At 41.1% G+C, this 21935-nt stretch overlaps 1 protein-coding gene across 9 annotated transcripts in view; it reads left to right on the forward strand.

Moving 5' to 3' along the window:
• The window catches only part of LOC107203034 (melanopsin-like), a 75873-nt gene extending 54962 nt beyond the window's left edge, over nt 1–20911 (forward strand). For all 9 annotated transcript variants that reach the window (XM_033513976.1, XM_033513977.1, XM_033513978.1 and 6 more), the window contains 8 exons: nt 441–574; nt 2072–2275; nt 2715–2886; nt 4702–4857; nt 5935–6042; nt 11511–11685; nt 13898–14047; nt 17384–20911. In XM_033513976.1, coding sequence (XP_033369867.1) covers nt 441–574; nt 2072–2275; nt 2715–2886; nt 4702–4857; nt 5935–6042; nt 11511–11685; nt 13898–14047; nt 17384–17770 — 1486 coding nt within the window. In that variant the 3' untranslated portion in view covers nt 17771–20911. The remainder of the gene's footprint in view (nt 1–440; nt 575–2071; nt 2276–2714; nt 2887–4701; nt 4858–5934; nt 6043–11510; nt 11686–13897; nt 14048–17383) is intronic.
• Nucleotides 20912–21935: the final 1024 nt, after the last annotated feature.

A 21935-nucleotide genomic window follows, 5' to 3' on the forward strand; every position in this document is an offset into this window, starting at 1 on the left:
TTAGTGGCATCTCAACCATTTCAGGCCAACTGTGTCAACACAACACCTCAGGTCAGCAGTTTTTTAAAGTATCACCAGAAGCAGATCCTTTGGCTCTGTAACTTTCTTCAGATCTTCCTCATGTGCAGTGCAAGGCACAATCAATATTACAGCACTCCTAGGGAACTGCTCTTCTGAACAAATCCATATTTATCAAGACAGCTGAAAATCTCCTTAGCCTGAAGAGAAAACAATTCATTTTTTTCGCTCCTGGTTTTTTTCAATAATTTAGAAATGACTACAGCTGTAGCTGCAGTAATTGACTGATGATTAGCAATTGATTCACTGCAAGTAACCATCAGTTCCAACCTGGACAGTATTTGTTTATGCTAGTAAGCAAAGTTATAAAGTTAAATTTCCACTTTGTCTTTTTAAAACTATGTATTTCTCATGTTTTTAAGCAACAAGAAGCTGAGGACTCCCCAAAACTACTTTATAATGAATTTAGCTCTGAGTGACTTCCTGATGTCGGCTTCTCAGGCACCCATGTGCTTTGTCAACAGCTTGCACAGAGAATGGATACTTGGAGACATAGGTACTTTTCAACGCTAATTCACACCTTGCCAGCTTTATGCTGCCTGCAGCCTGTTTCAGCACAACAATCTTGGCTTGTGCCACAGACAGAGCAGCAGAAATCTCTTGAGTCACAGCCCCAGACATCATCAGTCAGCGTGATGTCAACATGTTTTGAATTACAGCTGTGATTCTTTTATCTTACATATTTTGGAAAGGAGGGAGTCAACTTGCACCTATAATCATGGTACCTTTAGCTTGTGAGGGAGGTATTATGGCTGAAAATAGGTAGAAAAGTCTTAGTAACTTGTAAATAATTTTTGTGTATCATTTTGTGGCCTAGTTACTACTTTTATTTAGAAATGTATGCATATCTATTGGCATGCTTCTAGGAATCTCATATTTAATTCAGAGATTTAAATAACAATAGTCATTTGAGGACTCGGCAAATTCAAGCTCCTTTCTTTCCAACTGTAAGAAAGGAAAGGTGATAAATGCTGAAATTATAGCTGAAATGTGGGTATAGCAAGAACCTCAGAAGGCCCAATGCTGTTTGGCGCTCCTCATCATATTATGGATGAAAACTTGCACCCACTGGTGGCTGTACAATGGTGGAGCAAGTCGAGAGACCATGCACTGTTCAGCAGCAGAGAAGGGACTCTTCCTAGTTTGAAGGTATTTTTAGTCTTATTCATCCCCTTAGATAAAATCAGTGCAAATTATCATGCTGCCACAAATGAAGCATTTGATCTGAGTTGAGTAGGATTTGGTCCTTAGTCGAAAGTTATTTGTATAGACTTTAGAACTCTGCTTTAAGGTTGGAACTGGTGTTTTTGCTGCTTGTCATTCCTGGTGGGCTCTTGTCTATAACCACATAGGGCAATGCAAGGTTTCAAAGAATGGATACTCTTTCCACACAGGTTTCTCTATTAAATTCAGTGTAACTTTTTCCATCTGCTAGTGCAGTGCCTGAATGCAGAAGGGGTTAAGGGGTCTGTTTCATGTAAAAAATGTCATTCCTTTTAAAAAGTAGTGCCATTAAATATAGGAGTTGGAGCTATGTTTTTAAGAGAGCTGGTCTCTTAGTCACCAAATTTAAACCACTTCTACATTTTTAAGCCACATAAACCAAAGTAATTTCTTGAACCACCCATCCATCATTGACAGATGTCTGCTGCAGCATGTTAAGATCAATATATTGGGCAACAGTCCAGGAAAATATAACTTTAATTAGATTGGATTTTCTTTGAGGCAGTTTTCCATTGACAAAAGGTTCCCAGTTGCAGCCTGCAGTGAAATAGGACTCGTTTAAATACATATATTTGTATTTTATTTATATTTGTGTTTTTCTAATAAACATTTAATAACTATGAAATTGTGAAGCTAAAAAAAATGCTTCTATTGAGACAGAATATATCCTGAGCAAGGATAAAAAAGGGAGGTTTATTTCAGTGGGGTCTGAGAGAAATCATGTCTCTTTTCAAGAAAACCCCTGACATTCTCACTTTTCCTTCTCCAGGCTGTAACCTGTATGCTTTCTGCGGGGCTCTCTTTGGGATAACCTCGATGATGACTCTGTTGGCTATCTCTGTTGACCGCTACCTGGTGATCACAAAGCCCCTGCAGTCCATCCAGTGGACTTCCAAGAGACGCACCATGCAGATCATCGCTCTAGTGTGGCTCTACTCACTGGGATGGAGCGTGGCTCCGCTCCTCGGCTGGAGTATGTTGTCTGCTCTCTCTCTCTTTCCTATCAGTGCCCATGTGCTCATTTTAGTCTTCCTTGGGGGATAAAAAAATGAGGTTTCTCATCAGTCATTTTCTCCTTGTGAGGATGCCCTGCCACCACTTGATGGTTTGTTGTTGTAGCACACATCTGCACCTGCTGTACTGCACAAACCCTCTGCCCCACTACACCCAGGATGTATTCAAGCAGAACAACCTGCAGGTGGAGTATTAGTGTGTACCTGAGAGTTCTGTAGTCAGGACCTCCTCTCCTCGTGGGCACTCACTTCTCACATATATGATGTGTAGTTTGGCTGGCATGGCTCTTGAAGACCATGGATACAGGACAGGGTTTATTTTAAGTGCTCAGTGGTTGGATCAGCACCGGTGGTAACTTTGGGTGCATGTGTGAATAATGTGTTCCATGTATTCCATAGGTTCCTATGTGCCTGAGGGCTTGATGATATCCTGTACGTGGGACTATGTAACCTACTCCCCTGCAAACAGAAGCTACACCATGATTTTATGCTGCTGCGTGTTTTTTATCCCCCTGATAATAATATTCCACTGCTATTTATCGATGTTCCTGGCCATAAGACGTACTGGCAGGTAAGCAATACAGCCAAAAGAAGTACATAGCTCTTTTTATGTAATAGAATATTTTCTCAGTTTCTTTAGCTGCAGAAAAATCTGGATCAAAAATTAGTCTGAATTGAAATTGACAGCTGTAACAGGAGAATTTTTTTTGACTCATTTAAAATTGGAATGGATGTGTGAATTTCAGAGTAGAAGAAGTCGTCTCTGGTGGTTCTGATCTTATTCCACTGTAGTAATTAATATTACATCAGATAATTAGATTGAGTTATTTGTATTTCAGATTTTCACTACGAAAAACAATGTCCTTGTGTATTCCAGCAGTTCTCAGCCTCAAGGGATAATAAAAATATGTAGTGATAGGGGAATCATCTGCCTTAGAGCAGATCTGTAAACATAACAGTTCTCATATTTTTTGACAGTTTTATTTAAGGCAGGCATCCAAAAAAACCAGCCTGCATCACCCAAGCATCACAAATACATGCACAATATCTGGCTATGCTTGCTCAGCTGTTTTTCCCCAAAAAACTGTTGGTCTGTATTTGAAATGAAAAATCATCAGGGTGTTAGATCTATAAACTGACATCATTCTATCAGTTATTTGTCTACTAATGAGCACATGGCTTACCTTTGGTCAGCTTATCTCACAGCTGGTGTTGTGAGTCCTTCCTGCTACTCAACTGTGTCATCAGTTCTGATGACTTTTCCCTGCTCCTGTGTGCAGACACTTGTTGAAATCATTTGGCTTTATAAGCCTAAATTCCACTTTTATAAGTACATTTATATATGCCTAAAATGAAGTTCTTTCTGAACTCTATTTCTTGGCCTTTGTCTTAGCTTTTATTGTGCTTTGTGTGTGTATACTTCATACCAAGTGAGGGAATGCATCCTTTAAATAATGGTGTCTTGTACACCTGTGGAGCACAGTGGACATAAGCTTTTCCTGTGTCTCTTTTCAAGGCCAGGCTGGATGGAGCTTTGAGCACCCTGGTCTAGTTGAAGGTGTCCCTGGTCATGGCAGGGATGTTGGAACTAGATGATCTTTAAGCTCCCTTCCAACCCAGGCCATTCTATGTTTCTATATTTACAGTGCACCAGCAGATACTGTTTCCCTGCTGGCTGGTAATTAATGTCTTCAGTGTGAAATGTATCTCCATTTTGCAACACTAATATGTAAAATTTGTTATTTCTATGCTAAAGTATACAAAATGCCTGACTATATAAAACTTTTTAAAATAAAATGCGGGGGTGTTTGGTGTCAGAAGAGAATTTGATTTTTCGTGACAAAAACAATAGGACTGCCTGTTGTGCCTCCCACTGAAAATACTCTTTAATAAATAAATCTGCAGGTAAGTAAAAATGTCCTTGCAAGTGTTTGGGACAGGTTTATCAAAGCTATCAGGGTATTCCAGCATATGTTACCTCGTGAAGTGGAATTTCTGCAAGGTGTTCCGCCATCAAAAAGGAAAAGACATAAGATTTGATTTTCCCATCCAGCTGTGCCTTTTCATACTCCACCTCTAAAAGCAATGAAGGGCAAGAGATATCAATTTCTGTATCTTTGCAACCTGAAACCTTCCTTGTGTTAGGGATAAGGACACAACAGTCCTGTCCTGTAGTCCCAGGGGTTCTGGCTCAGTCTCGCAGGCAAACATAACACTAGCAACCACATTAATTACCTTACAAGGTTTTTAAATAACAGAGGGAAAAAAGAAGAGTTAGAGTGGTGAAATACAAAGTTTACTGTATTTTGCATATTGCTGAGAACATATTGCAGATGTTGCTTTTTCATTGTCCTGCTGAAATATCTGTATTTTGCCCCTCTCACAGAGATGTTCAAAAGCTGGGGTCCTGCAGCCGGAAATCCTACCTCTCTCAGTCCATAAAGAATGAGTGGAAGCTGGCAAAAATTGCTTTTGTGGTGATCATTGTGTTTGTCTTGTCCTGGTCTCCATATGCTTGTGTCACCTTGATTGCCTGGGCAGGGTAAGTGGAAGAGGAGTCCAAACAGCAGGGGTTATGCAAATATGATTTGTACTGACATCCACATGAGGCAAATCTCCTTTTTGAATGGGTCTTAAATAATCACTGTAATAGAGGTGATATTTCATTCTTTGCTATATCCTTGTGAATAAACCCAGAAAAGGGATTATTTGTTTATGCATTTTGAAACTATGATGACTTTTTAATGTTAATATTTGGTACACGACGTTTTCTTTCCCACATGATGCTTTCTTTGTATAAATTGGAGGAATTAGCTCCTGCATCTCCTAATTACCTCCTTCCTCCCATAAACTGCTATCTCCTCCACCCATTCTCCACTCCAAATGCACCTGGTGTCTTGTCAATGCATGTTCTACTCATCAAGGCCAGGTTGGATGGGGCTTTGAGCAAGCTCATCTAGTGAAACATGTCCTTGCCCATGGCAGAGAGGTTGGGCTAGATGATCTTTAAAGGTTTTCTTCCAACCCAAACCATTCTGTGATACCATATTAACTGTGCTTATGCTGCACTGACACTGGTCACACCTGACTGACTGTGGGAGCTTAAAGTCTGAGGGATGGTTTCAAACCGCTTCAAGTCCTCTCTTCCTTCTGCAGTGCTCAGAACTGAGGCACTGACACACATTGCTGTGCAGCATGCATGCTGCTGCTCCTGAAAGGTTTTTTAGGTTTGATTCTGTTTTCTTTTCTATCACCATTCACTTTTCCCAGATGGCCACAGTGGTTCTTTTGTTGATGTTTTGGTTGGGGGTTTTTTTGTCTATTGCAGAAACATGGGAGGTGATTCTTGTTGTTCCTAGTCAGCCTAAAATTACTTCGTGCATGTCTTCTATCTAAAGAATGAATATCTAATGAATAACTGAATGAAACCAAGAGCATGCTGTCAAATTCAAACCTGTCATCTGAGCAAAGAAATCTCTTGAATGAATCAACTTTACAGGTGTATTTCTTATAAAAAGATAACAGCACTAAACCAATTTAACAGAGTAATATGTTATAGTAATGTAGTATCCATGTAATCCATGGTATAGCTGTGTGTAATGTTTTTGCTTTGTTTTAGTCGAGGCAACAGCCTAACACCATATTCCAAATCTGTGCCAGCAGTTATTGCCAAAGCTTCTGCAATCTACAACCCCATCATATATGCAATAATTCACCCAAGATACAGGTACAGTAAATATATAGGTATGTGTATAACTGTACATGCAAATGTGGATCTTTTACGGAACAAACTACCCTCATTCCTTCAGCCTCACCCCGTGCAGTGCATGTTCCTGTGCTGACCAGGCCATGATGGGCTCAGGGTGGTCAGACCCAGCTGGTACATGGCAGCTCCAGATATAGCCTTGGGAGTGGCCAAAAGTGGCCCTTCACCTTTCCTCTCCCTCAGCGCCCTGCTCTGCCCTGTGGAGCTGCACAGCACCGTGACTGACAGGAGGAGAAGATGATGCACAGGTCACTTTTCATCATACCAGAGACAGCCACTACAGAGCACTCTCTAAATAAAAGGTCTCAACCAGCGAGGCTCAAAAAATCACATCCCTACCAATTTAAGCAGCTATATATGCATATGTTCAAGGTTTGGTTTTCTTTTGGTTTTTTTGGTTTTTCTTTTGTTTTTTTTTTTGTTGTTGTTGTTTTTTCACAAAAAACATTTGAAACATTGGCAGCAAAAAATACTTTTTTATGTAAAGGGGATATACTTGTAACAGAACTGCTATCCAGCATACCTGTAGAATTTTTTGCAAGTCTTTCAAAGAGTAGCTACCACAAAGTGACGCTGTGTTGAAAGTTCTAAGAAAACACAGGGATGCCATGGTGGTAAATGTGATAAATATACAAATACCACTAGATGGCAGGGTTAGTCATTGGTACGAGGCTTGTTTCACCCAAGAAGTGGAGAAACTGGTAAATTCCATTGCCTGACAATGAGAACTTGGGAGCTAAAAATTGAGTTAATTGTTTAGGATGTCTGATGCATGACAGTGTGGTTGTAAGAAAAGTGAAGGTTTCTCAGAAGGCTGGTCAAACCATGACCAAAAAGGGTGAAAACCTGTTACCCTACGATTCTGTAGAATCATACAATGGTGTGTGTTGGAAGGGACCTTAAGTGTCATCAATTTCTTAACCCCTGCCATGGGCAGGGACACCTTCCACAAGACCAGGTTGCACAAAACCCCATCCAGCCTGGCCTTGAACATTTGCAGGGATGGGACATCCACAGCTTCTCTGGGCAGCTTGTTCCTGTGCCTCACCAGCCTCACAGTAAATGCCTTCCTAATATCCATTCTAAACCTTTCCTCTTTCAGTTTAAAGCCATTTCCCCTTGTCCTATCCCTACATGCCCTTGTGAGAAGTACTTCTTCAGCTTTCCTGTAGCCTTCATTCAGGTACTGGAATGTGCTGTAAGGCTTGCCCAGAGCCTTCTCATCTCCTGTCTGAACAGCCCAGCTCCCTCAACCTACCTGCAGAGCAGAGGTGCTCCAGCCCTTTGGTTATGTTCACGGCCTCCTCCTTGCTGCCACAGGTCCATATCCTTCTCAAGCTGGGTACCCCAGAGCTGGTGCAGCCCTGCAGGTGGGGTCTCAGCAGAGCAGAGCAGAGCAGAGCAGAGCAGAGCAGAGCAGAGGGGCAGAATCCCCTCCCTCCCCTGCTGGCCACACTGCTGTGGATGCAGGACACGATCCAGGACGTGTTTGGCTTTCTGGGCTGTTAGTGGCCATTGCTGGGTCATGTCCAGCCTCTCATCCACTTCCACATGTCCTTCTGGGCAGGGCTGCTCTCAATCCATCTCTGCCCAGCCTGTGTTTGTTTGGGATTGTCCTGACCCACAGGCTGCACCTTGCACTTGGCCTCACTGAACTTCCTGAGGTTCCCATGGGCTCCCCTCTCCAGCCTGTCCAGGTCCCTCTGGATGCCCTCCCTCCCCTCCAGCGTGGCAGCCACACCACACAGCTTGGTGTCATCACCAAACTTGCTGAGGGTGTTCCCAGTCCCACTGTCCATGTGGGACAGCGATGTTAAACAGGGCTGGTCCCAACACCCACCCCTGAGGTCACCACTGGTCACTGAGCTCCACTGGACACTGAGCCATTGACCACAATGCTTTGAGTGTGACCACCCAGCCAGCTCCTTATCCCCTGAGGGGTTTGTCTGTCAAATCCCTGTTTCTCCATTTTGGAGACCTATTTTATTTGAAAATGTCTGCTAGCACAGCTAACACCTTTTTGCATCCTCTAAAAACCATCTGAGATTTTTTAAGTCTGCAGAGCATTATAGTTTAGAGTAGGAGAATGCCAACTTTCTGATGGGTTGCAGAAGTTTGAGAGTTTGAGAAGTTTTGCGTGGCTGGCTGATGTGTTTAGGACCCATTATTTGTTTCTGAACCAAAGTTATTGTGTTCAGCTTATTATTACTTTGCAAGGAACAAGGAACAGCTGCCCAGAGAAGCTGTGGATGCTTCCCTGGAAGTGTTCAAGGTCAAGTTGGGTAGGTCTTTGAGCATTCTGGTCTAGTGGAAGGTGTCCATGGCATCAGGCTTGGAACTAGAAGGTCTTTAAGGTTCCTTCAAGATTCCTTCCAACCCACACCATCCTCTGGCTCTGGGACAGTGAACTGCTTCAGTCAGTCTTTTTCCTATCAGCATTGGCTTCTTAAGACTGTCAAGAAAAAGACTGGAGTCCACACCAAGCTTTCAGAAATCTTCTTAATAAGTATCTTGTTCTATCTTTTTTATTTTTTCCCCTGCTTTCTAATCTGTATTTCTAGACATATCAACAAGAGAAATTTTTATGGACTTATTGTGAAGATATTTCATACACTTGCGAGCAATCCAGTCAGGAAAAGAAGTAATGTTGGGTCCCTTGTGATGAATCAATAATGCAGTTTCAAAACTGAAAAAGCCCTACAATACAACAATAAGTCAGTTGGTAAAAATATGTTGGCAGGACCAATTTTCCTTAACCAGTGAATAATGAATATATATGTTAAGGTTATTGTTTCTGGATAATTTCCAAATCTTCTAATTACTCACATTATGTCTTGAAAGTAATTTATTCAAGCTCAGATAAGTGGGCCAGTCTGTTCAGGCTAAAGGGTTAAGGGTATGAGCAGGGGATAATCTGTCATTTTATATTGGAACTACTGAGCCAAATTACATCTAAGTTATTTTCCAAATCTTTCTAGAAAGAGGCATCTAGAAATCAGGATCAAAAGTGTTCAAAACAGGTTCAATCCACTAGCAAAGTAAGATGCTTTTTTGCACAGAGAGTTCCTGACACTGTATCTTAACAGCCCAACAAAACCAAGCCTTTTTGTGGCATTTCCTTAAACAAAAGGGGAAAGAAAAAGTACATTGTATTGAATGTAACAGTGATCTTTGTGCTAGCACTTGGCTTCTAAAAACTGGTTTGAGAGTTTTTTATATTTCTTCTCATCTACCTATCCTCCTGTGCACCCATTCCCCTCCAGTAGAAAGGAGAAAAACACCACTCCCTCATAGGACTCACAGGAAATAATGAATGTAAGTGAGGAATGTACTCAAAGTTTTAATTAGTGAAATGCTCTTTTGTGGGGAAGAAAGCTTTCACATCTTTAACAGCTTGTATTCTGTCTCTATGTTCCACAATAACTCCAACACATTGCTATATTAGTTATTGCAGAAACTCCCTTATATTTTGAAAGTTTTAGGTTTTGGAATCATTCTTTTATAGCAAACAGGAAATTCTGCTACTCTGTTTCCAACTGGCTCCCAAGCAAAGCAGAATTACACAAAAAATATTGGTTCAAAGCTCCGACATCATAAATAATGAATAATCACAAATAACTGAGTTGCAGAGTTTTTTAAAAAGTTGCTTGCAATTACTACATATTTAACTTTAAGTGACTCCTTTATTTCAGACTATAGAAATATCATTAAGTACCTCACTTTATGCCTTTTATCTCATGCATACAATATTAAAACTCCCTTCAAAATCTGTACTTTCATCCCAACCAGCAAAATGTCCCTCAATAGTCCTCCCAAATATTAGTAAGATAGAAATTCTGGTCCCTCAAGACATTCAGAAATGTTCATATGTTTTCCTTGAAAATTCACCATCAGACATTTATTTTCTGAATCTCCATCATTAGGAGACCTCTGCACCAAATCCCATTTAATAAATGGGATGGTTTATTTTACACTAACTTGAATTTGTCAGAGGAAAGTAGTTCAGCTTCTTAGCTGGCGAAAAAAGTTAGCAGCTGCTTTTCAGCACCAGACTGAGGTCTTCAGCCTGAAGGAAATTTATGGAAATTTATGAAAGGAAATTTTCTCGTGTCTTGTAAACCCTTTCTCAGGACTTTTTATTTTGTGCACAACATTAACCATCTTTTTTTTGCCCAGCACCATGTGAGGAGCCTTCTGCCTCAAACAGCTCAGTGGGCCCTGCCTGGTCACTGACAGGCATCTCTTGGCAGGATCAGGAATGATGGTACAGGCAGCTCTTTTCAGTCCTCATTTCCAGAGTGGACATGGAGCTGCTGTTCGCTTGTCTTTGAAATTACAGAGGAAAGAGACACAGAACTATTCAGAGAGTGGTGATGATGCCACATAGTGAGGTTTGGTGGTGGTGGGTTTCTTACAAGAGAGTGACCTCATTTCATGATGCCAGAGTCATGTCTCTGAAATTTTAACATGTGTGATCTTTTGTGAGAATAGAAATGATGATTTAAAATGTACTGGTTATTCAAAAAACACGGTAACTATAGAAGCAACAGATTTTAAAATATACATCTGCTTGACTTGCATCTCAGTGTAAAGTCAATGTACTGACATCCTCCAGTGATCTGTCGCCCCCTGCATCAGTTCCTTGCCATATGTCTTGTTGCTGTCTCTTCTTGACTTGTTCATTTTTTTTTTACCTCTATTAGCTCCATCTGTTGGGCTGATATAATGGATTGGGAAGTGCTGGGGAGGTGTTAGACAAATGAAGTATTCTGACCAGCACTGCCCTGTGAGGAGAAAGGCCAGCTGGCATTGCTCAGGGGAGGCTCTTGGACACTTCTGCTCCATGCAGGGCCAAGGTTGGGGTCAGGAGAAATAGACTCACACAAGCATGACTGAGATTATTATTTAATGAATAAGGGAGATTTGGGGTCTAGACCATTCTTCTCCTCTATGCTTGCACAGTGCTAATTTTCAATAGGAGTTTACAGTAGCTGCCATGGTACAAATAAGTAACAACATCTGATTCTTCTGGCCCTCTTCCTCTTCCCTTGTTTCCACTCACTCTGTGCCTTTGTGCAGTAAAGACCTTTGTACCAACTAGCCTGAAATTTTCAGGGTTAACATTTTAAATAAACCATATGCAATCATGTTCTTCAAGATATTTTCAGTTCTTACCACTTACCTAGGCAGCTCTTCTGTGTGTGTTTTGACACAAGGCCCAGAAGGACCTGTTATTTCCTTCTCAGCCTGTTGAGTTGTTTGCACCAGCTACCATGCTGTTTGCATGTAATCTTTAAGACCCCCTTAATCAAAACAGAAGCTGTTGTGAGGTAATGGAAAGAGACAGCATTTTCACCACATGAATTTCAAAGCCATGTCTTTGGTGTGACAGGTTTGGCTTTCTTTTTTCTTCACACATTTTCCTTCAGAAAAACCATCCACAAAGCTGTTCCCTGCCTGAGATTCCTGATACGAATATCGAAGAATGACCTCCTGAGGGGATCCATAAATGAGTCATCATTCAGAACCTCTCTCTGCAGCCACCACTCTCTTGCTGGCAGGACCAAGAGCACATGTGTTTCCACTGTTTCTACTGGAGAAGCTGTAAGTCCTTTCTTGTTTCCATGAAAGAGAAGGAGTATAACATTTCTCAGACTCTGAAAAAGCAACTCTATAAATACATATTCAAAATTAGAGAACAGAAAAGGGAAGGAGGAGGGTGTAGCTAATTTTTTTTGGTCATATAAGGTCATTTCTGCAAAGCTGGAAGTTCGTGCACGATGATTTACAATCAGAAAAAGCATTTAGGCCAATGTATTTGTGTGGTTCTGATGCCTGTTGGGACCAAGGATGTTCAGAGTAAGTCTTTAATGTGAACTAAAAAGAGCCATTGTCAGACACCCTGTGTCACTACTGTGCCTACTGGCTGTGTTAAGTATCTTGCTGGTTCTTCCATCCAAAGTTTTATAACTTATCCAAAAGCTCTCTTATTATAAAAAAAAAAAAAAAAAGTCCCTTTTCTGGAGAATGGGAAATTTTTGACTTCTTTACCCAGATTTTAACCATGAGGAGTGAAAGGCTCCTGACTCTAGAGCATGGTGGGGAGTTTTGTAAGAATGTACCCCAAGCATCAGTAAGGCTGGTGACTGAGATAGAAACAAAAGATCCCCTTGAGACTCTTCACAGCCTCTCTCACTCACAAGAAGCTGGCCTTGCATGTAGAGGTGATGGGAAGGTGGCTCCTGGGGGATGGCAGCCACAGGAGAGTCTGGGCTGGGGCTGGCCCTCCTGGAGACCTGTGCTGCTCCCCCTCAGTTTGGGCATCAGAAACTTCCCAGTGACAGCTGCCACCAGTAACCTCTCACAAGATTATAAATCCTACGCATACCTTTTATACTTTCAGGTATAAAACCCTAAATTTTCTCCCATTACTCCTTTGTTTGATGCCAAAGGAAGTAATTTCTTCTGCATCATCCTGACCCAAAAGCTTTCACTGTTGGTCAGTACTCAGTTTTGATTTGTCCATGTTAGCAGGTTATTGCATGTATTTCCATGTGGGTGCTGCTTCAGTGGACAGGATAATGAGGGTAAGAGGCTTCAGCTTTTGGCACAGCTTTGGCTTAGGAGTCTCAGATAAAAACACTGCTGTTAGCAGTACACTGTGCTCTGCCGACTTGATGCAGCCAAAGGCAATTGTCCTTGGGGCAACTGACAGCTCAGTGCAGCTGTAGAGGTTTTAGCTGAAACAGCAGCTGCTGAAATAAAAGCTAAGCTCTATGACTTTGGCATGACAGCAGGACTGACTGAAATTTTGGAATGCTCCAATAAAATATTGATGGGCCAGAAATGACACCAGGAACACTGTAAAAGATGCAGCTGTTGCAACCAACATTTTGCTCTGTGTGTTGTGTACATGTTAGTGAAGGGAACAAATGAATTTGTGAGTCATGTCAAGGAACATTTCATTCAAGTAATTTTATTCAACAAGTGAGGGGAAATAACCATGTGGCTACACATAGATGTATGAGCAAGGTGATGCAGAGGAATTATTCAGTATCTTCCCATTTGTGTAGAGCCCTGTCTGTCTGACTGTCTGTCTGGCCTCTGTCTATCCATATCTAAAAGCTGGTGTTGGAGTGGAATGATCTCATCAATTAATACTCAATCAAAAAGTCACCACAAAGTAAAGGATGACAGATGGCCTCACCCAAGCCTGTAAATGGAACAGCACTTTTGTAATGTCCCATTTGTGCTTCTTTACTGACATGCTCTTAGAAAATTAGAGCAAAGCCCACCGTCTCCCATGCACTGATGATGGTTTGTAAAATCAGCAAGCTCATGCAGATTGAGAAGCCCTTGGTGTTCTGAATATTCTGCTGGGATGTAATCAATTATGCTTTTGGATCTGTCCACGTCCATGGTTTTGTATCAGCTGATGGTCACACAGAATGCCGCAAGACATATTAAACAGATTGATTGTATTGGCTCCCATCTTTAGAATTCAGATGCTCTGCAGGTATAAGTATAGCATAAGCAATGAGATAAGAAAAGGGTGAAAAACATCCTGGTAAAAGGAGTTTAAATATATTTTCATTATTTCCAAGTTGGTTTTATTTTTGGTCAGCAAGCAAAATAGTCCAGGGGAAGTGACAAGACTGAAAATAAAACCTCTCCCAGGGGAGTTTTGAGTGTGAGACCTATGTTAGAACAGCTTTACTTTTCTGTGAATGTGTATGGGTTTTGCTAGAGTTTGAGAACTTACAAGAATTTGAGAAAGGATGCAACTGTCTGAAATCCTTCATCAATGTGTGATTAGATCTGGAGCAATGTGGAGCTCGACGCTGTAGAGCCAGCTCAAGAGAAATTGAAGCCTCGCCGAAGTCACTCTTTCTCCACAAGTCTGAGTCAAGAGAAGAGAGACCTGCTCCCAAAGACCTGCAGCTGCGATGCAGCCACTGCCAAAAAGGTACAGAAAAAAGTCTCAGTTGAGGACTCTGTTTTAGTGCTAATCTTGCTGCAGGACATCATCACTGGAATGATAATCCAGCCTTTATGCCCATCTATTTCATCTGTAGGCTTTATTTATACTGATTCCAACATTCTCTTTCTCCTTTGCCGTTTTTTTTTTTGTTTGTTTTTTTTGTTTTTGCTTGTGTGTGTGTGACAAATGAGAGAGACAGTAATACCTAATTTACTTTTTTCACTGATATTTGCCTGTTTTTGGAAATCCAGCTCTGCTTATACCTCTAAGGCTTCATTAAGGCATAGTCAATAGCATCAGATGTAGGAAGATGAGTTCTTTGCCTCTCTGCCTGTTTATCTATCCTAGCTTTGGTTCCTTCCTTCATGGCTCTTGTGTCCATACTGTGGCAGTCTCCTTTTAGAGTAAAGTCAAGTCTGCAAAACAGAGTTTGACATGAGAGAAGCCACCCTTTTCCTTCTTTTCAGTGTACATTAAAATGTTTTATTTTTGTTGAGGGGGAAGACGAGAAAGAAACTCCCATTTCTCCCTAAGGGTGGGAGAGTCTGGCAACTGCCACCCTTCCCTCACTGAAAGAGGACATGGTGAGTACTCAGTGCATCCTCTGCAGATGCATCACCCTCACTGGCCAAACCACTGAGGTTTGGTGTCCTGCTGTTGAGGAGCACCCCATTCCCTGATAGGAGCAGTAGGTCGCCCATGAATCATCTTCTGCCAGATTGTAACAGCACTTTCCAAACCAGTACTTGTATGGGTGGCACAGCATCAGCCATACACCAGTGCTGCCTTTTCAGGGAAAGACAGATGTGGCTTACAATTCCCTGTCTGTGGCTGGACTGAGTACCCTTTTTTGATGGAGGCACCCTTTCTTGGGGTTACTCTAGTGCATGTGGACAAACACCCCACATGTCTGGGTGGGTGCAGCTACAGCATCTGCTTCTGTCCCCTGTGCTCCCTTCCAGATCTGATGGAAATTGTCTAGAGACATCATGGTTTAAACAGGAACTGCTCTGAAAATTTCCAGCCACCTGATGACCCAGTTCCTGCATGCTTTTGTCCTGTCTTTTCTTGTGTGTCATTTAAGACCAAGTCCTGAGAAAACTTGTTCCTTTCCTGTAACTGTTGTGACCAGTATTGGTGGAAAGACAGTGGCTTCAAATGTGGTGTCAGGCAACATGGGCTCAAATCTACTACTTAGTTCTGTTGCCTTCTTTCAGCAGCCAAGCATGTCCAAGGCTGTAGGCAAGTGGCAAAGGCAGGTTATAGGGAAATGGCAAAGGTTATTGTCTCCACGTTCTCGAGAATCACTGGCTTTCAGTCTCACAAGGAAGGAGAAGGGAAGTAAATCTCAGGTAGTCTGCATAAACAGTTCAGTAATGAAATAAACATATCTGTATCTGAAATTTAGCAACTGTGTAGCCCACAAGAAGGCCATGTGCCCTACTTTTCCTTTGAGAGACATCTCTTGAATTCCTTTGATAAATAACCCTTCAGACTTTCAATGGCATACGCTGAGCTATGAGATTATTTACATTGAATGTTCAAAGCCTCGTTTGCTTTTCATACTGTTTTCAGCAGAGGGTCCTGTGTGTTGTGAAGGTCCTTTTTGTGTTCAGATAAATCCAATGCACCACTATTCATACTATCAGAATAAATATTTATTTGTCAAGCTCAGAGGGTTTCCCATTGAGACCACCCATTTATCCTCAAAAAAAAACCAAACCAAAACAAAAAAACAACAACAAAATAAAAAAAACCACCAACAAACCCTAAGGAAGCACCAATGCATTTTTTTTTATATATTTATGTTTGATAGCACTACTGGATTGCCTTTAATTGAATTCCAACTACAACCCTTCCAAAAACTCTCAGTTGTGGACAAGCCAGTCAGTGTCCCAGGCTTGGTGCATTCTAAAGCATTAAAATGCATGTGACTGTTTTCCTTGCTGCCACAAAGATATGCTCCAGCCCCATGGACCTCTTCAGTTATGATAGTAACAAACTTAATGTAGGCTGACATCTGGAAATTTAACATGGTAGTGAAGTAGCTTTTTTGGAAGTATTAGAATGTGAGCTTGGATACTTGACCTCAAAAGAGAGTGGTAAAATGTTCTCTCTGCATCCAGGTTTTGTTTCAAGGAAATTACCCAGTGTGAAAACTATTAAAAACACTTGTAAGTGGGTGTTGTGCCCACCAAGCCACACCCAAAAGAAACTTATCCTTCTCTTGCGGTGAAAACAGCACTTGAAATAGGGAGGAGTGGTTTTGGAATTGGATTTTTTCATTCTATTATTATCTTTGATATAGAAGAATGGACTTTTCTTCTCTGTCATACTGATTTAAACCACTTTTTTAGCACAGTATGCTTCCCTCCACTTGGTAGGTAGAACAGCTGGAGAAATCATTATCAAAAGGGATTTGTGAATGATTCCTGCTTGTGGAGTAGAATGACACAAAACTATGGGAATTCACATAGTAATGAAGTAAAATATGCACTTTAAATTTTGGTTTTCCCTAGAAAGGAGGGACTTCCAGCTTATCTCTGTATCTGACAGAGTGACTTTATCTCCTTAATTGTTATTATTTTTTAAGGAAGACAAAACTGATTACTTGTGCCTTCCCTAGCCTGAATATTAACTGACACTTTCAAAGCTTAGTTAGTTGACTCTGGATTTGCAGATTGGGCACAAGACTTATGGAAAGAACACACAGGCCTTGCCATCAGAGCCAAGTTAGAATTCTCTTAAAATAGGCAGAAAAGAAATTGTTTGCAAAGTGAGTATTTATTACTTTTTTCTTGGAGGAAGCACTTTCCAATGTGTGAGTGCAAGGCCACCACTTCCCTGAGGTATCTCAGGAGCCATTTGGATAGAGACAGAGGTTGTCACAAAGTTGACAAAACTTCAGGAAAATAAAATAATTGAGTGAACTTGGGTCTTATCTGAGATCTCTTCCATGAGAAGAGAGGGAAAAGCAATAATCCAGTACCCTGATACCCTTAGATGTGTTAAAAATGAAGTAATACCATTATTTAATGATTAAATAATTTGGATACAGGGATGAGCTTTTGATCTTTTGTTTTTGTTTTTTTCTTTTCAGTCTCTGCTGATATTTGAGTACCTCTTCATTTGCTCAATTTAACATTCTGCTATCCAAGCTGTACATGTTAGCACATCATGATTTTCCCTCAAGTTAATGATTCAAGTGTTCAGAAAATTGGCCTGGTGGCTCAGATATTGACTAGTGGCAAGGAATGTTTCAAATACAAAAATTCAGTCACATGGTGTCTGACAGTGCTAAATCTTATGTCTCCACTCCAGGTTTCGCTCTCCTCCAGCTGTTTGGAGAAGGTGCTTGGGCAGCCTGTCCTACCCAATCCCTCTGCAGCACTTGTGACCAGCTCCCTGAGAGCAACTTCTCTGCCTGTCAGATTGAATAGCAGCAGTGTCACCAGAGGAGACTCAAGTACTTCCCATATGGAAACTCAAGGAAGTCAAGTGAATGGAGTTGTGGATTCTGTTATTAGCAATGCAGTCCCTCGCATCATCATCATTCCTACCTCAGAGACAAATCTGTTTCGGGAAGAACTGGAAGAGGAAGAGACTGAATTATTCCACTTTCATGACAAAAAGGGCAATCTGCTGGACTTGGAAGGGCTTAGCTCATCCATGGAGTTCCTTGAAGCTGTTGAGAAATTTCTATCATAAGTTTTTCAAAAGAAAACTTTCCGGTAATTATTTTCTTGGCATCTTCTCCACTTAATTATACCAAATAACTGAAGCCTTGTGGGTTAGATCATCAGATTTTTTTGTATGTTTATATGGTAGTCACTAGGCAGCCTTCAGAGTTTTCTTTGTCCAAACCAGCTCAGGCATGGAAACAGGCTTTCTTTCAGATTGTGCCACAGGAAATGAGCAGTGGAAGATCTGGCAGCAGGATCGAGTGGCATTGGTCAAGGAGGCTGCCTGATTTGTTGCCACTGATGGGGGCACCAGCAGAAAGGAAAACGAGTGACTGAGAGCAGGGTCAGCTGCTGAATGCTTCTGCTATCTGCACATGGAACAGCATTCCTGTTTTGGCAGCCCTGCTCTGGACAGTGATGGGAAGCACTGCAAGACCACAGCTTCCACCAGCCCCAGCAGTAAGGCACATGGCTACATGACCTCAACTAGAGTTTAATCAAATAATTCTCAGCATTGGTTTTGCTGTGTTTTCTTTTTTAAATAGGCAGCTTGCTAAACATAAAGAAAGAAACTGGTGTTTTTTCACTGGAAAGTGACTACTTCCCAGCTTCTAATCCTCTGAAGTTTAGTGGTAGAAATCTGGATTTTACCTCAGCATTAGCATGGTCACTTAAATGTCAAAATGCAAGGTGCTATATGCTAAAACATACACTACTGTAGAAGCATTCAAAGTACCTTCAGAGTTACAGTCCTGATTAAATATGTATGTATTCTAATGAGTCTGTGATTGAAAGGGTGAATGCTCACAGCTGGCTTGACAAGTCATTGAAAAGAATAAAGCCTTGGCTGCTGTATATCACCTGTCTGATCAGAGAAGGTTCTTCTCATCTCCTCTAAAACACACCAGCAGATGTCTTTTACAGGTCACTTACCAGAGGCCTTCAAAGTGGGTAAAACATCAACTTGGGAAGAGAATCACACAGTACTGTGTTTGCTACAGGATCTGCACTTGCATCTTTATCTGTGGTTACTATCTGTGCTCCTTTTTATCTGTGCTTCACATTATGGCTCAGGCTCACAGGATTCTCCTAGCATTTTATTCCTCTTTATGCACTCTTCCTTTTTTACTCATTTTCCCATTTCTTCATGTCTTCCCTTTCAGTCTCTGATTTTCAAACATAGTTTGAACAACTTGAATTACATTGTTCTTTACATAATTTCAATACATATTAGTAGAAATCAAGGTACTCCTCTGGATATAATAGTGCAAATATTTGGTCCAGGGAGACTAATAGTATTCAGACATTCAACAAGAGAGTGAAAGTTTATGTTCATAGTCTCGGTTTATTTCCTTGACTGTATCCTAGATCGTGCAGAGATCACTGAGAGAATTTCCAGGTTTTGTGTATTGCACTGGCTGATCTCAGGAAGTAATTTCTCTTTGCCTGTTTTCCTGATGCAAAAACCAGATGGGAAGCATGGAAGTATTTTTAATTACTTTTTTCACTACAAAAAAAGGCAACACAAATCTTGTTTGCAACAATCTAGACAGGAACGCTACTAAAGAGCAAATGAAAACCCACAGAAGCACAGGAGAGAGGAGAATGCCTCCAAACTTGCACACCTGAGGCACTGCCAGGTGCCAGACCTTTAAGAGGAGTGAGGCACTCACTTTTGATACCATTTTTAGAAAAAGAAAAAGGCCACTGGTGGGTTACAGAGGCAATTGCTGTGACAGGCTGCCTAATGCAGTGCTGACACTCCACATGCTGCTATTATTTGAGGTGCTCTGCTGGCTAGAGACCCTCATACTTCCTTACTGTGGAAAGCAGGGAGGAAATTGGGTGTGGAGCCCCATCCTGCTGCCTGTGTGTGGCCCTGGTGTGTGGTGCTGGGGGACCACGGCTCAGCTGGGGCAGCACCAGGCTGCGGTTCCTGCAGCCAGGCTGCCAAAGCCTGTGCCCACTGAGTGCTGAGTTTTCTTACAGGGCCAGGAATCATGCCAAGGTCATCTACAATGAGCTCAGCAATTCCAAGGGCAATTCCTCCATTTGAGGACTGGCACGGTGAGCAGACAGTGCAGGACAGCTGCCGGGGACTGGGACAGGGACGTGCTCACTTGCAGTTCCACAGTGCCAGGTTTTCATCCACTGCATAGTTTAGGCCACAATGTGTTATCAAATGTTAATTATGTATTATGTTCATGGGAAATGGGGCAGCCTTAGTCCTAGGCTAAACATACTGTCCTTCCATCTTGGATTCTTGCCCTTTTTCTTGTTAAACCTGCCCTCTCTGATTTTTTTTTCCCTACACCAACTGTGCAGTCAGTGACCTTACTTCTTCTTGCATTTAATATCCTCAGCTGCTGTGTCTCTTTTCTTCTTGAGCCATATGTTAGGAAAAGAGCATACTTTCAAGGCTTCCAAGCCTTAGACCTGACTTTTACTGTTGTAATGACTCCAAATAACAATAGAAAATGCACTTGCTGTTCCACGTTATAAAAACATGACCTGGAGAAGATTTTGCATTCAGATTATGACAGACTTATGCTGGGAAGACTGTAGGCAGAATGGTATTGCCATAGGTTTTGGCAGGATGAAGAATGGAAGACCTGAAGTCATAGTCAACAAATTCCTCCATATCTGAAGTCTTGCATTCTACCTGTTAGCCTACAGAAGGCTCTCCAGTGATTTCTTGTATGTGTTTGGTGCTTATTACTGTGATGGTACTGTGAGTGTGTCTCAGAAAATTAGCAGGCTTGAGGTATGTGCAAACAATGTTTCACTTTTATGCTGTTAGTGTCATACACTGTTAGCACCATAGCTTCAGAAGCTACTTTAAAATTACTGCTTATTTAAACTGATGCAGGCTAAAATACCAAATGGTATAAAGATAGAGAGATAAAACATAAAGTTGTATGAAATATCAGATAGACTTACTCCATCATTGTGAGACTTCTGCAGAAACATCAGTCACAGAGTAAATTAGTCTCGAATACCACAATGCAGGAGAATTTTGCAAGCTTCTCTGTTGCCACATTAGGATAGATGGCACATAAAAATGTACACTAATTAATGTTGCTTCCCATTTCACAAAGGAATGTATTGGTTCACTCAAGTGGAATAAAAAATACTTAGGAGTTAAACTGAATTATCCATTGTTTGTTTGTTTTTTCTTATTTAATCATTATCTTTGGAGCCAGGAGGAGGAATAAAAAAGCTGAGTCAAAGCTTTTGAAACCTGTGCTCTGATCCAGTTAATAGTAAGATACACACACACACACACACACACACACACACACACACACACACACACACATATATATATATATATGACATTATTTTTAAGTAATTTAGTCTGCTCAGATGCAAGCACTCATCTGCTTGATTGCATAACATCTAAATTTAGAGTTCACTGGCTTGGTAAAGCCTGAAGTTGTGCAGCTACTTTTGAAATACAATGATTTCAGCTGGGATGTTAGGTGTCAGGTGAGCAAAACTGAAAAAAAGTAGCCAAAGTCTACTACATCAAAACTCTTATAGCAGACTTTGATCTTTGTCCTAAATCTGAATAAAGGTAATGAGTAATTGTTTCTGCTAATACTCTGTATAGCACAATTATAGGATGTGTTCCAGTTTTCATGAGTAACAGAAAATCCAGACCACAAGTGTAAACACTTTCTTTTATCATGGACAATGGTACTTTTTAATAGTTAAATCAATGGTTAGATAAAGTTTTCAAATAAGAAATTTTACTTTAATCTTAATGAATCTCTCAGCTTTGGGCTGGTATGAAACATGACCTAATACCACGTTCTATCAGAAAGCTCACTCAGTTCCCAGACATCCACCCATTTCCCTCCTTTCAAGAGACACACCTGAACAAGAAGCTTTTGGCACTAACCTAAAATCCAGTAATAATAATCTAATAATAATCTAACCTTATTTGGTTTTAATCACGTTTTTTGGGTGTATTTAGAACTTTTCTGGGTTTGATCTACTTTATTCACAGAGACTTAGTTTCTTTCCTCTGCTCTTCTGTGTTTAAGCTGGATTGTAATTTTTTGCTCTGGTTTAAAATAAAAACCAGCAGTAGAAAGTGGCAGTGCCCCTAAGGATGCCATTTCATCCCTTGTGGCAGCAGCAGCAGGCAGCAATCCTAACAGCAGGCCAACACCAGAGCCCTCCCA

This window comes from Parus major, chromosome 4 (genome assembly GCF_001522545.3).
Source record: "Parus major isolate Abel chromosome 4, Parus_major1.1, whole genome shotgun sequence".
NCBI classification, from domain to species: domain Eukaryota; kingdom Metazoa; phylum Chordata; class Aves; order Passeriformes; family Paridae; genus Parus; species Parus major.